The 15,909-nt window shown below is 44.6% G+C and overlaps 1 protein-coding gene across 3 annotated transcripts in view; it reads left to right on the plus strand.

The window, feature by feature from the left end:
* ALG1 (ALG1 chitobiosyldiphosphodolichol beta-mannosyltransferase) overlaps nt 1–15,909 on the plus strand; it is a 53,826-nt gene that overhangs the window by 13,836 nt on the left and 24,081 nt on the right. The window contains exons 4-8 of one of the 3 annotated variants that reach the window (XM_044305103.1): nt 1,789–1,937; nt 5,749–5,838; nt 7,835–7,945; nt 9,659–9,780; nt 10,457–10,495. In XM_044305103.1, the coding sequence (XP_044161038.1) occupies nt 1,789–1,937; nt 5,749–5,838; nt 7,835–7,945; nt 9,659–9,780; nt 10,457–10,495 (511 nt within the window). Of the gene's footprint in view, nt 1–1,784; nt 1,938–5,748; nt 5,839–7,834; nt 7,946–9,658; nt 9,781–10,456; nt 10,496–15,909 lie in introns of all 3 variants that reach the window. The other 2 variants (XM_044305104.1, XM_044305105.1) reach the window with 2 other exon arrangements.

Raw genomic sequence — 15,909 nt, forward strand, 5'->3', positions numbered from 1 at the left:
CGGTGAGCCGGACACATATAAATAACAAGAAAAACAAACAGCAGGTGGCGCTACACAGATACATTTTGTTGAATAACTCAGTGGCTATGCGTAATTTTTAATTACATGCAGTTACAAAAATAGTCAGATCCAGGGGCTGGTTTAAAAACTGTATATAAAAAAAAATATAACCCCTGCCCTATGGAAAATGAAAAAGGGACACCTCAAAAATGATTTTGGTAGCTCAAGAAATAAAAATGTTTTGGGCCGTTTTACCACCAAGTGCACAAATGCTCCAAAAAATATCTGGTCCTTTATGATTATGATTAAAACACTGTGGCCATTAAGGGGTTAATGTAATGATATTAAAAGAATTGTGTTGCTTTCATGGTAAAAGTGCACCATGGTATTAATCTGACTGCAGAGGGAAGATGTCGGCTCTGGATGTGTAACTGACGCTTCCGAAGTGTCACAGTTACTGAAGGTCCACCGTTGATTTGCACCAGTGATAGTAGGATACAGCTCTGACATGATCCTGAACTGCTGCACTGGCCGTCCGGTTTAGAAAACCCATTCTTTAGTCAGTTTAGGAAGATCTCCGATCCACGGATCCGCAAAACACGGACATAGGCAATGTGTGTTCCGCATTTTGCGGACCGCACATCACCGGCACTTAATAGAAAATGCTTAATCTAGAATAGGACATGTTCTATTTTTTTCGGGAACGGAAGTGCGGACCCGGAAGTGCGGATCCGCATTTCCGTATCCAGGCAGCACATTGTGCAGCCCCATAGAAATGAATAGGTCCGCAATTCCGTTGCGCAAAATGCGGTGTAAATGGACCCTTAAGCATCTCCTTCACTGGATAACTTTGTAATGCTTCACTTTTCTTCTGCATTGGAAATATGCCCCCCTGCTACCCTCCCTACAGATTACAGGACATGTCTGTGGACACCCTGCCATCAGTTTATCATTGGAGGGATTTGTCTTTAATGACTAGTATCATGTTACAAATAAGATTTATAAAATTTACTAGATAATTTCTACATTTCCAGTTTGTATAAGATTAAAGGGGTTTTGTTACCTCAGCAAATAGCATTTTTCATGTCGAGAAAGTTAATACAAGGCACTTACTAATGTATTGATAGTATCCATATTGCTTTCTTTACTGGCTTGATTAATTTTACCATCACATTATACACTGCTCGTTTCCATGGTTAAAACCATCCTACAGTCCAGCAACGGTGGCAGTGCTTGCACGCCCCATTCACACGACCATATTTTTGGTCCTCATCCAATCCATATGTTTTGCTGTCCGCATCCGTATGTCCGTTCTGTAGCCCCGCAAAAAAAAAATAATAATAATCGAACATGTCCTATTCTTTTCCGTTTTGTGGACAAGGATAGGCATTGTTACAACGGATACGCAAAAAACTGATGCAACACGGACTTCATCTGTATTTCTTGTGGATTCACGTTTTGTGGACGGCACACATGCGCAGCAGCTCCTGTCCTAGCCACCTTGTATCCGTGCTGCAGCCGTAGCCATAACATCTGGAAATAAGCAGTGTATAATATGATGGAAAAATGAATCCAGACAGCAAAGGAGGCAGTATAGATAATAACAATACATTAGGATTTGTATTAACTTTCTCTATATCTTAAATGTCATTTGCTAAAGTGAGACCACCCCTTTAAATTTCCTTCTTTATGTTGGTAAAATCTAAAGGGGAAATTGATCAAACTGGTGTAAAGTAAGTTTGCTAAATCTCCCCCTAAGTCTTTTATTCTTGTCTTTTTTTAAGGTAGAATCCTCCTGGTTTACCTGCCATAGCAGTGACACGGTTCTTCTGTCTTCTGAGAAGATGTCAACTGATAATTGATTGGCATAACTATGGGTACACTATTATGGGTCTGACGAATGGACCTCGTCATCCAGTTGTACGTGTTGCAAAATGGTTTGTATATTTGTGTCATTTAATACTAAAGAGATGTAGTTGATTTTGTATCTCCTTCTCTAAACGCCTCCTGCACTGATCACTTTGGGATGTATCAGACCTACAGATGGTCGGGTGGACCATCACTAACAAGCAATGATCTGCCTGTGTAATACTGCTCATTCATCAGGCAATCACAATCTTTAGACAGGTTAAAAAAATTGTTTGCCGGACTCGTATTGTGTTGTCTAATCACGATCTTCTGCTGACAAGTAATGATTCTGTATGGGGGTGAGCTATGGTATTAGTGATCAATTCTCCCGATACTGTGGAGGAGATTGCTGCATGTAATAGCAGGCAATTATATTACACACCCTGATCAGACAGATGATTGTTGAGAGTAAAGTGTTCCTACTGGAGGAGACCACTACTATTACATGCAGCAATCTCCATGCTGTACAGTGGTTTGCCGGCAGCAGCTTGCTGAAAGATCTGGATTGCCTGATGAACGTTTGCTTGTTCATCGGGCAATAGGTGGCAGTATTACACTGCAAGATGATCGCTAATGAGTGTTCATATTGTATGTACGCTCTTTAGCGATCATCGGACAGAAAATCTGCCCATCTAATACACCCTTTACACCCTGACCTGAGAGTAAGGCCTCGTGCACATGGCTGTTCATTTTTTTTTTTTTTGCGGTCCGCAGATCCGCAAAAAACAGAAGTTGCCCGTGTGCCTTCCGCAATTTGCAGAACAGAACGGAACGGGTGGCCCATTGTAGAAATGCCTATTCTTGTCCTCAAAACGGACAAGAATAGGACATGTTCTATATATTTTTTTTTTTTTTGCGGGGCCACGGAACGGAGCAACTGATGCGGACAGCACACAGAGTTCTGTCCGCATCTTTTGCGGCCTTATTGAAGTGAATGGGTCCGCATCCGAGCTGCCAAAACGGCAGCTTGGATGCGGACCCAAACAGCCGTGTGCATGAGGCCTATACAGGAGGCAGAGCCACAGTTTCAGCTTCACTGAGAGGTCAGGTTACAGTTGCTATCCAGTTCAGGGACATGCATTTCCGGGCGCCGGGCAGTTAGTTTGTTCAGTAGCTTAGCCTTTCTGCGGGCTAGTAATGATGTCCGGTTCATGAACGAATCGTTCTTTTGAATAGATTCATTTCACTGAACCGGAGGAGTCGCTTCATCTGACTGAGCTGATCCATGTGAAACATCTGTCAGATAGCAGAGCAATAGCAGAGACGCTGGCAGCAGGGAGGAGTGAAAGCCAGCCCCGCCCCTCCCCGCCCTGCAACCAGAGCTAAGGTACAAGCACAGAGTCGCATACAGTACATGGAGTCGTACACTGAGTCTGAGAATCCAATGATCCTACTTAGTTATAGACTCATCGTGTGTGTCTAATGACCAGGTTGTAGCAGTATAAAGCCCTTTAAGTGCCCTCCATACAATAGAATGCCCTCCACTCAGTATAATGCCCCTAAGCACCCTTCCATATAATAGAACGTCTCCAGAAGTGCCCCCCTACTCAGTATTATGCCCAAATCAGTGCCCCCAGCTCCCCCTTCCTGTTCTAGTCGTCAGTCAGGTCACCACTGATGTAACACTTAGTACCTCTCCGGCTCCTGTCCTTCGGTTCACTTGCTTGTTAGCCCGAGTCATCCGAGAGCCGACTCAGCAAGTGAATTGAAGATTCAATCAACTGTGCATGCGCACCACCTGAGCTTCGGTTCACTTGCTTGTCAGCCGACTCAGCAAGTGAATCAAAGATTCGATTCATGAATCGGTTCTTCTAAATGAACTGATTCAAATGAACCGATTCATGTAAAAGATCCGAACTTCCCATCTCTACGGGCAAGTAGCAGGGCTGAGATGGCTTTGTTTACTGAAGTGGTGGATGCAGTGGATCTGCGACGAGCTGGGGGCATGGAGCGGCGGTGACCGAGCAGTGGGCGTAGAGCAGTGACGCAGCCGCGGTGACAGAGCGGGGTGGTGTAGTGACAGCGTGGGGAAGAAGAAAGTACAGAGCTGGAGGGGCGGAGCAATGAAAGGTTCTGTCACGTCTCCGGCTCGGCGGGAGGAGCAGTGACAGAGCCGTTACAGAGCCAGGGGCATTGATAGAACTCTCAACTCTGCCAGCATCCCTCAGAGGACCCCCTTTCTGCAGGTGTTGTCAAACTGGGAAGGTGAAGGGGGTCCTTTCCATGCCACATCAGCAGCTAATTTGCCTAAACCACCTAGAGGTACGGGTAGTAATGTGCTAAGAGCAAGAGTGTGCACTAAACTAATTGCTGTGATCACATTAAGGCCTCGTTCACACCAGGCAGTGTGTTCCGGCCTGATTCTGTCCAGAATGCACTGCACCGCATTGCGGCCGGGTAACTATATTGTGTGGTCTGTTGAAGTGATATACACCATAACCATGCCCAACGGCTGCAATGAGATCGGCTGCACAGGATCGCAAGAACATTATGCCGGAGGTCCAGTCCAAACAAAATGCTGCAAGCAGCATTTTGACCGGACCTCAGGCATAATTGTGCCTTGCGATCCCGTGCATCCGATCGCATGTGGCTACGGTGCCATTCACTTCAATGAATCGTCACGCCCCCTCCTGCCCCCCAACATAGTGAGCCGGACGCGATGTAATTCTGGACAGAATCATCTGGTGTGAACGCGGACTAAACGTAGTCATTTTACACCACAAAGACTGGAACGCAAGCCAGCCACCTCCCTGCATAAGGAAGCGTGGCGGTGCATTGAACTATGCTTTTGATTTAAAATTATTTTTTGTATCAGGACAAGTAGATTGTCATGAGGGACAAGTAGATTGAGCCCCCACTTTAGTCCTTCAACAAGTGTTTTTTTTTTTTTATTTAATTTTTTTATTTCCACACCCCTGCAGTTTATGGATTGGAATGAGGAGCGAGTGATGACATAAAGAGAGCACCACATAGATGCTTCTGCTGTGTTTCTGTCTCGCTCCAGTGTCCAATATACAGCTACACTGCTCATTACTGCTGCATAATGACCATGCTGTTTGTGTGTGTGTGTGTCGTGGGGGGATAGAGATGGGAGTGCTTGATCTCCTCATAGTCTCCAACTCCCACATTCTCCCCACCCCCTCTCCATTGACTTCTGTGGGCAGCAACTGTAACCTTCTCTCAGTAAGCTGAACATCAGTTTACTCTGTACTGCCTGTGTAGAGATTTTCTCAGTGGATTCAGAATGAGTGACTTGGGCAGAGGGGAGTCTGATAAGTAAAGAGAGAGGCATTTTTCTGTAATAACCTACTGCATATATTTGTCAAATCAATAATAGGAGTTACATTTAGAGGGTTATCCCATGATTAATGTAAAAAATGAAAATCAGACATTGTATAGTACATGACAGTCTCTTTGTAACAAAGCTAGAACCAGCCCTGTACCTCACATAGATCCAGAGATCTCTCCATTCATTGCTGTACTAGATTTATATCAAGCTGACAGCTCAAGGGAATGTCTTTCCTGCCGCAGCTCAGGAGGCGTGTCCTTTCTGCTGGCCCTCTACCTATCACAGCTCAGGAGGCGTGTCCTTTCTGCTGGAGCTCTACCTATCACAGCTCAGGAGGCAGTTGGAGGATGAAACTGAGCATGTGTGGCCGGACAAAGAAATAAGAAAAAGAACAAACAGCAGGTGGCGCTATACAGATACATCGTATTGAATAACTCCGGGGCTATTCTGAATGTTTTATTACATGCAATCACAAAAGTATTCAGATCCAGGTGCTGGTTTGAAAACTGTAGAATATTTTTCATGGGAAAACCCCTTTAACTCTCTTCCAGGTATGAAGAAATATTTGGCCGACTGTCAAATTACAATTTCTGTGTAACAAATGCCATGAAGGAAGACTTGCTACATAACTGGAAAATAAAGTAAGACTGCGTTACATAGGAGATGATGTAGTTGTGTGTAAGATTATTATATAAAGTTACATGGAGAACAGAATGAATCTTTTAAAGTGAAAAAACCACAGCACATAATCCAGAGAAACGCAGCCCACTCTTAATGTGACGGCATACGTTTACTTTCATTATGCCTTTAGAAGAAAACTACGGTACAGTAGTAGAAAAAGCGTTGGGTCCCTGATAAATATGGTAGATGGTGATTATAGGATAAACAGGTTGAAAGCTATATTTCTATGTACAGTAGCTATTATTTTGAATACTTGTGTCGATCTATGCATAGACTGTAAAAGAGGGTGGATGAGATCTGCTAATCCTTTACATATAGGGAAGGGGGGGATTTATCATTTCATTGGTGCCGCAGAACTCTTAAGCCTTTACTGCATTTTTACGTCACTGACGGTGCTTTTGAAAAAGGCATGCTTAGCAATATTAATTAGTATCACTCCAGATTGTTTAACTGCAGTTTTTTTTAAATGTCACAAAAAGATCTTATTTCAGTAGTGGATAGCGTGCAGAAACTGCAATATTATCGCTAGACAAAAGCACAATGTTGAAATATGCTCCAAATTCATCGCACACAATGTGATGTGTGATAAATTTGGTACAAATGACGCCAACACGGACACGACGCAAACTGACTTCATAAACTCCCCCTCAGTGAGCTGGACTGATGATCAATCAAAGGGAATCTGTCAGCAAATCTAACTGTATGTAACCCAAGCCAAGGCTACACAGTGCTGCCTAACTCAAGGAAAACCTTCCTTTCTTAGTATTGTGTGTATTTCTGTACTGCAGAAGGCGACTTTCACACTGGCGTTTTTGCTTTTCGTTTGAGATCCGATCAGGGATCTCACAAGCAGTTCAAAACGGCTCAGTTTTGCCCTAATGCATTCTGAATGGAAAAGGATCTGCTCCGTTCAGTCTCAATTCCTCTCTGGAAGCGGACACCAACACGCCGCCTGCAGTGTTTTGCTGTCCGCCTGACAAAACTGAGCCAAACGTCCTGGCACACAATGTAAGTCAATGGGGACGGATCCGTTTTCTCTGACACAATGGAAAACGGATCTGTCCTCCATTGACTTTCAATAGAGAAAAGGACGCATCCATCTTGGCTAGGGTATGGATAATACAAATGGATCTGTTCATGACGGATGCATGCGGTTGTATTATTGTAATGGATCCGTTTTGCAGATCCATGATGGATCCGCCCAAAATGCGAGTTTGAAAGTAGCCTTATATGTAAATGCAGACTCAAGGTGCCCAGTGGGGCATGTATAACTGTTATAGGAGCCCAGACACGCCTTCTGCTGGAGCCCATGTCCTCCTCTTTACATGTTCCCTGTACCTGCCCACTCCCTCCACTGCAACGTCACAATCTTCCTCCATCTCTGGCGATCTGGTTGGCATTGTCCCTTGGCAAAATCATCTGTCAGCTATTGCGTATTGAATGCCCTGCAGTGGGCATCGGCCTCCCTATTCTTAGTGCGCATGCACTGAGGCAGCCAGAGTTGAGGGAGGATCGGGGCAGGCAGTTAAACAGAGAAGAGGATGCAGCACACCCATGAGCGCCATGGCCTCTTCAATCAGGATAGGTCATCAGTATCAGATTGGGGGGTCTGACTCCTGGAACCCCTGCTGATCTGATGTAGATGACTCTTCCTGAGGTTAGATCATCAACCCCATTAACAAATTGTAGTGTTTCGTATCCCAATGTTAATTTTTCATGTATTCAAAAGAAAAAAAATTGTGTATTCTGATAACAGATTCATGTGCTTATTTATTCATGTTTCATCTTAAGACTTTTGATAGGACATAGAGCATGCTATGTGAGCACTTCTCTCTCCTCGTTCTAGTGATCGTTGGGGGTCTCTGCTTAGACCCCCACTGACCACAACTTTTGCTACATCTCTCTGACATGAAAAACCTTAGTGACCCTTTAATCCCATGACTTTTACTGTTGCAGATCCATCACTCTCTATGATAAGCCAGCATCAATATTTAAGGAGACGCCAGTGGAGCTCCAGCATCAGCTATTCATGAAGCTTGCAGTGGACTATGCTGCTTTTAAAGCTAGGTACAAACAATGTTGGATTATAGAAAAAAAGGATAAAGATGTGCTAAAAAGAAAAAAAAACATATAGAGAAGCTGATAAACGACAACAGGTTTATTCATGGCAAGTCTTTTATTGTACTGTTACTTAAAGCGACCCACCTGTTCAAGAAAATAAATTTACATTACCTGGGAAAAGAACACTTACCTGGTTGACCGCCCGTCCTTTTCCGCCTCAAATCTGCTAATTGCTGGGCTCCTGTTCTGTCATCCAAGATGGCGGCGCCACTTCTCAGACTACAAGATGTACACTGTGCATTGGTAATCCAGCTCTGCTCTTGTATCGGCCAGCACTGTTCACGTGAGCATTGACGACTAATCTGAGGGCAGCAGGAAGTGTCTTGGGCTAGTGTGCATCAGGTAGTCTGAGAAGTGGTGTGACCACCTTGGATGACAGAAGAGGAGCCCAGGAATCTGGTGGCTCTGCAGCTCAAAAAAGGAAGACCTCTTGGAAGTGTTCTGTTCCCAGTTAATGGGATTTTTTTTTCTTCTTAAACCTGAAGGTCACTTTAAGGGCTGTTTCACACGAGCATGTGCAGCCCCTATGCCGTCACTATGATCCTGTAGACGTAAGGTCATGCAGTGGCACACAGCATTATAAATCAGTATAATGCCGTGCACTACTGCAAGACAAGCAGCGTCCAGAACGGAGGATTACGCTTACACATGGAGCATGATTTCCAGACTGCACACGCTCGTGTGAAACAGCCCTAAGATGAACAGTTTGTTTAAAGGGGTATTCCCATCTCAGACAATGGGGATATATCACTAGGATATGCCCCCATTGTCTGATACTGTAGGTGTGGGTCCCACCTCTGAGACCCGCACCTATCTCGTAAACGCGGCCAAAAACGAAGCCGGCAAAGTGGTGGCCAGCAGTGCTGGGTCCGGCCACCACTAAGCTTTTGGCCCACCAAAAATAGCCGTGTGGCGCACTATTTTTGGAATCCCCATAGAAATGATAGAAATTGACCCTTTGCAATGTATAGTGTGAAATCCAGTGCCACTACCTTACATGTATCCACTTAAGCTGAGTGCAGGACTACCTACAGTATGTGCCAGTTTTCAACCTTTAGACTACTTTCACACTTGCGGCAGGCGGATCCGGCAAGCAGTTCCGTCGCCAGAACTGCCTGACGGATTCGGCATAATGTATGCCAACTGATGGCATTAGTAAGACTGGATCAGGATCATGATCAGTCTTAAAAATGCCTGATCAGTCAAAAAAATGCATTGAAATGCCGGATCAGTCTTTCCGGTGTCATCCGGCAAAACTGATCCGGCATTTACTTTTTTTCACCTTTTTTGGGGGTCTGCGCATGCGCAGACCGGAAGGACTGCTCCGGCATTCTGGTATTTTGATCCGGCACTAATACATTCCTATGGAAAAAAAATTCAGGTAAGTCTTTTTCGGTGCCGGAAAAGAAAAACGCAAGTGTGAAAGTACCCTTAGATGTAAAAAACTGAGTTTAAAGTTTTTATTAACTTGTATTTAATGAAAACTTCTTTAAGGACAATTGTCATGCAAAAAAGTTCATTTTGCATTAAAAGGACTCCTCTTTCTCATATATATATATATATATATATATATATATATATATATATATATATATATATATATATATATATATATATATATATATAGTGTGTGTGTGTATATAATTTTTATTTTTTCAGATCAGAATGTACAGAATCCCACATAGAAAGATCTGCATTCACAGAGAAAAACCTTACAACTGGTGCTGTGACCTACCGTGAGGGAAGACCTGCCTTACTGATCAGTAGTACAAGCTGGACAGGTATTGCTGCTTTTCATTCCCTTTTCTCACATGGGACAATAATAATTTAAATGGAGACTTTATATTTTCAGTATTTTGTAATTGTAAGTAGTCATTACCCTTAGTACGATAGAGTATTTAGGCTACATGCACACGACTGATGTGAGTTTTGCGGTCCGCAAAACACGGATGGCGTCCGTGTGTGTGTTACGCAATTTGCGGAACGGTGCGGACAGCCATTGATATAACTGCTTATTCTTGTCCGTTTTGCGGACAAGAATAGGACGGGTTATATTTTTTTGCGGACCACGGAACGGAGCAATGGATGCGGACAGCATACGGAGTGCTGTCCTCATCTTTTGCGGCCCCATTGAAGTGAATGGGTCCGCATCCAAACCGCAAAAACTGCGGCTCGGATGCGGACCAAAACAACGGTTGTGTGCATGAGGCCTTATACAGAGAAGTATTCTCTGAATTCAGCATAAATCTAGGACTCTATAATGATATGGTTTTACCCCTAGAACCACCATTTCTGAGACATATACCACAACTTGACTATTTCCTTGAATCCTTACGCAATCTTGTCTTCCTTGGAAAAAATACTTGCATTACAGCTATAAGAAGGGAAGGGCGCTGGTTGTATGCTACTGACTACTGGTCTATTGTGTTATAATGCAATATTTTTTTGTTTCTACAGAGGATGAAGACTTCAGTGTATTGTTATCTGCACTACAAGGTATGTGCATATTGTGATCTCTGCTTTTTTTTTTTTTTTTTTTGTCCAGCAAGCAGGATGTACTGTCACTCTCAAGATGTATTACACCTGGTTTAGAGAAATAAAAGTCCATCCATGATTTGATCTTTAATGGAACGCACACTTTGCAGGGATTGCTTGGCTGCTAATATTTTTTAAAGGCTTAGAATGGCATAAAAAGGAATCTGTACTCTCCTTACCTATCCCCTACTAACCCTGTTCTGAAACATCCTGGGTCCGTCGTTGTTCTCCAGTGATTAACTAAGTGGTCATTTCCTGTTTGTAGAGTCGGAACAGGAAGAGGTGACCAAGGGAGGGACCCAGAATTCATCAGAGCAGCAGGGGATCGGTGATGTCAGTATTGCTGTTTTTATGCCTTTCTGACCATTAAAGAAAATGACCGCCCTTTTAATATAATAGGTTGCAAGTCAGAAATCTGCAGTATAACCTTAGGACATTTTTTTAATACACTATGAGTATTAGGCTGTCTTTACATTAGTGCTAGAGATCCGGCAGGCTGTTCGGCAGGGAACAGCCTGCCAGATCTCTATGCATTGCCAGAAGCTTGAAAGTCGCGCAGCAGTTTTCTTCCGGACGATTCTTCATTTTTGCTAGGTTGTGGCCGAATCTCCACATTATAGTTAATGGGGCCGGACAGACGTTCAAGCTACCGGAAATGCCGGAATGTAGAGAGATCTGACAGGCTGTTCTGGCAGCTAGCGCGGGTGCCTTTTATACAGCTGTGCGCAGCTCCCATCGACCACAACAGAATTTACAGATATGTCTCCTTGTGGCCCCCAACAGGCGGCTAAGATTTTTACATGTGTGTGTGTATATATTATATTATATCTATATTATATATCTCTATATCTATCTCAAAGATTTGCTTTGTATGAAAGAAACAAGGCAACATCCAGGGCCATATAAATGATATCAGGAAAAAACATTTTAAATAAATGATGATAATATGCTGCTGTGTGTAAAACCTCCTTTTAGATTGCTTTTTAGTTAACCACCTCCCGTCCGCCCATAGACTATAAACGTCCCGGAGGTGGTTCTATATTTCTGAATGGACGTTCCAGAACGTCCGTTCAGAAACTGCAGCTGCACGCTAATCGTGCAGCTGCTGATCGGGTTGCCCACGGTCAGTGACAGCAGGGCAACCCTTAGAGAAGGCAGGGACAATGCCCAGGTGTCCCTGCCTTCTGGATCGCTGCATACACAGCGCTCACCGAGCGCTGTGTATGCAGAGCAGGAAGCGCTATGGAACGGAGAGTGCAGGAGCTGTGTGAGGTCTTTCACAGACCTCGATCAGCCCTGCAATGAGGCTGTACAGCGCAGTATAGTGTTGTACAGCCTCTCTGGGGGGGGCATTTCTCCTGTAACTGGGTCAGCCCCAGTTACAGGAGAAATCAACAGTGAAAAAAAATGAAAAAGAGAAGTGTCCCTCAGGGGTCTTGTATGACCTTATGGGGGACGAAAAGTGTAAAATAAAAAAATTAGAGTTAAAAAAATAAAATAAAAAAAGGTTTCACATGTAAAAAAAATAATAATCCCCAAGTAAGGAATAAAAAGAAAAAATGTTAAAAATAGAAAAAAATTAATAAAATAGACCTATTTGGTATTGCCGCGTCCGTGATGGTCGGCTCTATAAATATATCACATAATCGACCTAGTCCAATAAACACCATAAAAAATAACTGTCAAAAAAAGCCATTTTTGTCACCTTACATCACAAAAAGTGCAACACCAGGTGATCAAAAAGGTATATGTCCCACTAAATGGTACCAATAAAACGTCTCCTCATCCCGCAAAAAATAAGCCCCTACATCATAAAATCTCTAAAAAAATAAATAAAAAAAATATAGCTCTCAGAACATGAACACATTAAAACATATTTTTTTTTTGTTTCAAAAATGCTATTATTGTGTAAAACTTTAATAAATAAGAAAAAGTATACATATTAGGTATCGCCACGTCCATAACAATCTGCTCTATAAAAATGTCACTTGACTGAACCCCTCAGGTAAAAATAAATAAATAAAAACTGTGCTAAAACAACAAATTTTTTGGTCTCCTTGCCCCATAAAGTGTTATAATGAATGATCAAAAAATCATATGTACCCAATAAAACTGGCATCTTATCCCCTAGTTTCCAAAATGGGATCACTTCTTGGGAGTTTCTACTGTAAGGGTGCATCAGGGGGGGCTTCAAATGGGACATGGCATCTAAAAACCATGTGGAGTTCCCTTTCTTCTGCGCCCTGCCGTGTGCCCATACAGCAGTTTATGACCATATGTGGGGTGTTTCTGTAAACCGCAGAATCTGGGTAATAAATATTGAGTTTTGTTTGGCTGTTAACCATTGATGTGTTAAAGGGGTTATCCGACTTTAGGGCTGCAGCTAACGATTATTTGAATAATCGATTAGTTGCCGATTAATTTCTTCGATTAATCGATTAATCGGGAAAAACGACAAAATTACAAAACAGAGGTTTATATGATCTTACTTGAAAAATTATGTTCAAAGGCCATATTAAAACAAATTGTGGGCGACACTATTATGGGGGATCTGTGGGCGACACTTATGGGGGATCTGTGGGCGACACTTATGGGGGATCTGTGGGCGACACTTATGGGGGATCTGTGGGCGACACTTATGGGGGATCTGTGGGCGACACTTATGGGGGATCTGTGGGCGACACTTATGGGGGATCTGTGGGCGACACTTATGGGGGATCTGTGGGCGACACTTATGGGGGATCTGTGGGCGACACTTATGGGGGATCTGTGGGCGACACTTATGGGGGATCTGTGGGCGACACTATTATGGGGGATCTGTGGGCGACACTATTATGGGGGATCTGTGGGCGACACTATTATGGGGGATCTGTGGGCGACACTATTATGGGGGATCTGTGGGCGACACTATTATGGGGGATCTGTGGGCGACACTATTATGGGGATCTGTGGGCGACACTATTATGGGGGATCTGTGGGCGACACTATTATGGGGGATCTGTGGGCGACACTATTATGGGGGATCTGTGGGCGACACTATTATGGGGGATCTGTGGACCACACTATTATGGGGGATCTGTGGACCACACTATTATGGGGGATCTGTGGACCACACTATTATGGGGGATCTGTGGACCACACTATTATGGGGGATCTGTGGACCACACTATTATGGGGGATCTGTGGACCACACTATTATGGGGGATCTGTGGACCACACTATTATGGGGGATCTGTGGACCACACTATTATGGGGGATCTGTGGACCACACTATTATGGGGGATCTGTGGACCACACTATTATGGGGGATCTGTGGACCACACTATTATGGGGGATCTGTGGACCACACTATTATGGGGGATCTGTGGACAGCGTAGTTATGGAGAGGGGGATCTGTGGACGGCGTAGTTATGGAGAGGGGGATCTGTGGGTGGCGCAGTTATGGAGAGGGGGATCTGTGGACGGCGTAGTTATGGAGAGGGGGATATGTGCACTGTTATGGGCATAACAGTGCACAGATCCCCCTTCCCATAGCAGTGCTATACACAGACCCCCCTCCCCATAGCAGTGCCATAGACAGATCCTCCCCCCTCCCCATAGCAGTGCTATACACAGACCCCCCTTCCCATAGCAGTGCCATAGACAGATCCCCCCTTCCCCCTACCCCCTACCCCCTAACAGCCCCGGCCCCGATCCCGATGCTTGCATCTTTATTTTACCTTTTTACAATGACGCTCCCGCTCCTGTAACAGCCAGGCAGAGCGGACGGCGGCGTAACGTCACTCAATCACGTGACGCGCCCGCTCCGCCCACTTCATGAATGAAGGAGGCGGAGCAGGCGTGTCACGTGAGTGAGTGACGTTACGCCGCCGTCCGCTCTGCCTGGCTGTTACAGGAGCGGGAGCGTCATTGTAAAAAGGTAAAATAAAGATGCAGCGACCGCCCGCCCGCCCGAATAGCAACGAATCGGCGATTATTCGATAACTGGATTCGTCGACAACGAATCCAGTTATCGAATATAATCGATTACATCGATTAATCGTTGCAGCCCTATCCGACTTAAATAAATCTATTCTAATTGCTTTTATTGTAGACCAGTGAATGATTCTTAAAATCACTTTCATCACCTTTCTATCACTGTTTGGCCAGTTCAGTTCTGGGTCATGTGACCCCCGATGTTAGCAAGCCTGCTCTTCTGATGACGTTTCGTTTACAGCCTTTTCCCTGCTTGAGGGAGTGTCCAGGCTGTGTAAACGAAACGTCAGAGCTCTGGTGCCCTCCCCCCTCCAGCTCTTCTCACTGCCTCGGCTCTGCTCTGCTGATGACGTCTCGTTTACAGGCTTCTCCTGCTTGAGGGAGTGGCCAGGCTCTGTAAACGAGACGTCAGAGCCTCTGGTGCCCTCCCCCCTCCAGCTCTCCTCACTGCCTCGGCTCTGGTATGCGATCGCTCATGTGCAGTACATACCAGAGCCGAGGTGATCTCTTCTCCGGCAGCAGGGTATGTCATTCCCTCCTGCATTCACTGGGGCTAGAGGTGGCAGTTTGTAAACGTTCCCCTCTGCATCTGGGGATCATTATTACAGCCCTGCCCCCCCTCCCCCACTAGTACACATTGAACACCCCCTGGGAAATATAAATAAATTATTGGCCTTCATTATTATCATCATCATTATTCAGCTATATAAAAACCTTATCTGCCACCAATATATGTATTTATCTAAGCAATATCCATATTGAATATATATTTGAATAATATAGATATTGCTTAGATACAGATAATGCTAATGATATTTTCACACTAGCGGCAGGACGTATCCGACAGGCTGTTCACCCTGTCGGATCCGCCCTGCCGCTATTTGCCCGTGCCGCTGGACGGATCCGTTATTGCAATTCATTTCTAGACGGATCCGCACCTGGATCCGTCTACAAATGCTGTCCGTTGTCACACTGATCGGCGGATCCAGCAGGCACGCAGCTCTGACGACGGAGGTGCCTTGCGGATCCGGCGTTGCAAAACAACTGAAGGACGGATCCGTCCTTCCGGTCTGCGCATGAGCAGACCATGAAAACTGTGAAAAAGACTGCCAGAGGGATCCGTCCATCCACATGGCAAGCAGATAGACGGATCCATCCTTCCAGTCTGTGCATGCACAAACCGGGAATACTGTGAAAAAGACTGACAGAGGGATCCGTCCATCCGCATGACAAGTGTGTATTTTTTATTTTTTATGCAAAGTGCAGAGCAGGGTGAAGGAAAGGTCAGGTTGTTCACGCCCAGAAATATTCATGAGGCAGAGCTCAGGCTTTGTTGGTACACGCCCCCTCAGCATGTACTTCAGCATGTAAACACAGCAATAACACAACCATGAAAAGGT

Source organism: Bufo gargarizans, chromosome 8, assembly GCF_014858855.1.
Source record: "Bufo gargarizans isolate SCDJY-AF-19 chromosome 8, ASM1485885v1, whole genome shotgun sequence".
NCBI classification, from domain to species: Eukaryota; Metazoa; Chordata; class Amphibia; order Anura; family Bufonidae; genus Bufo; species Bufo gargarizans.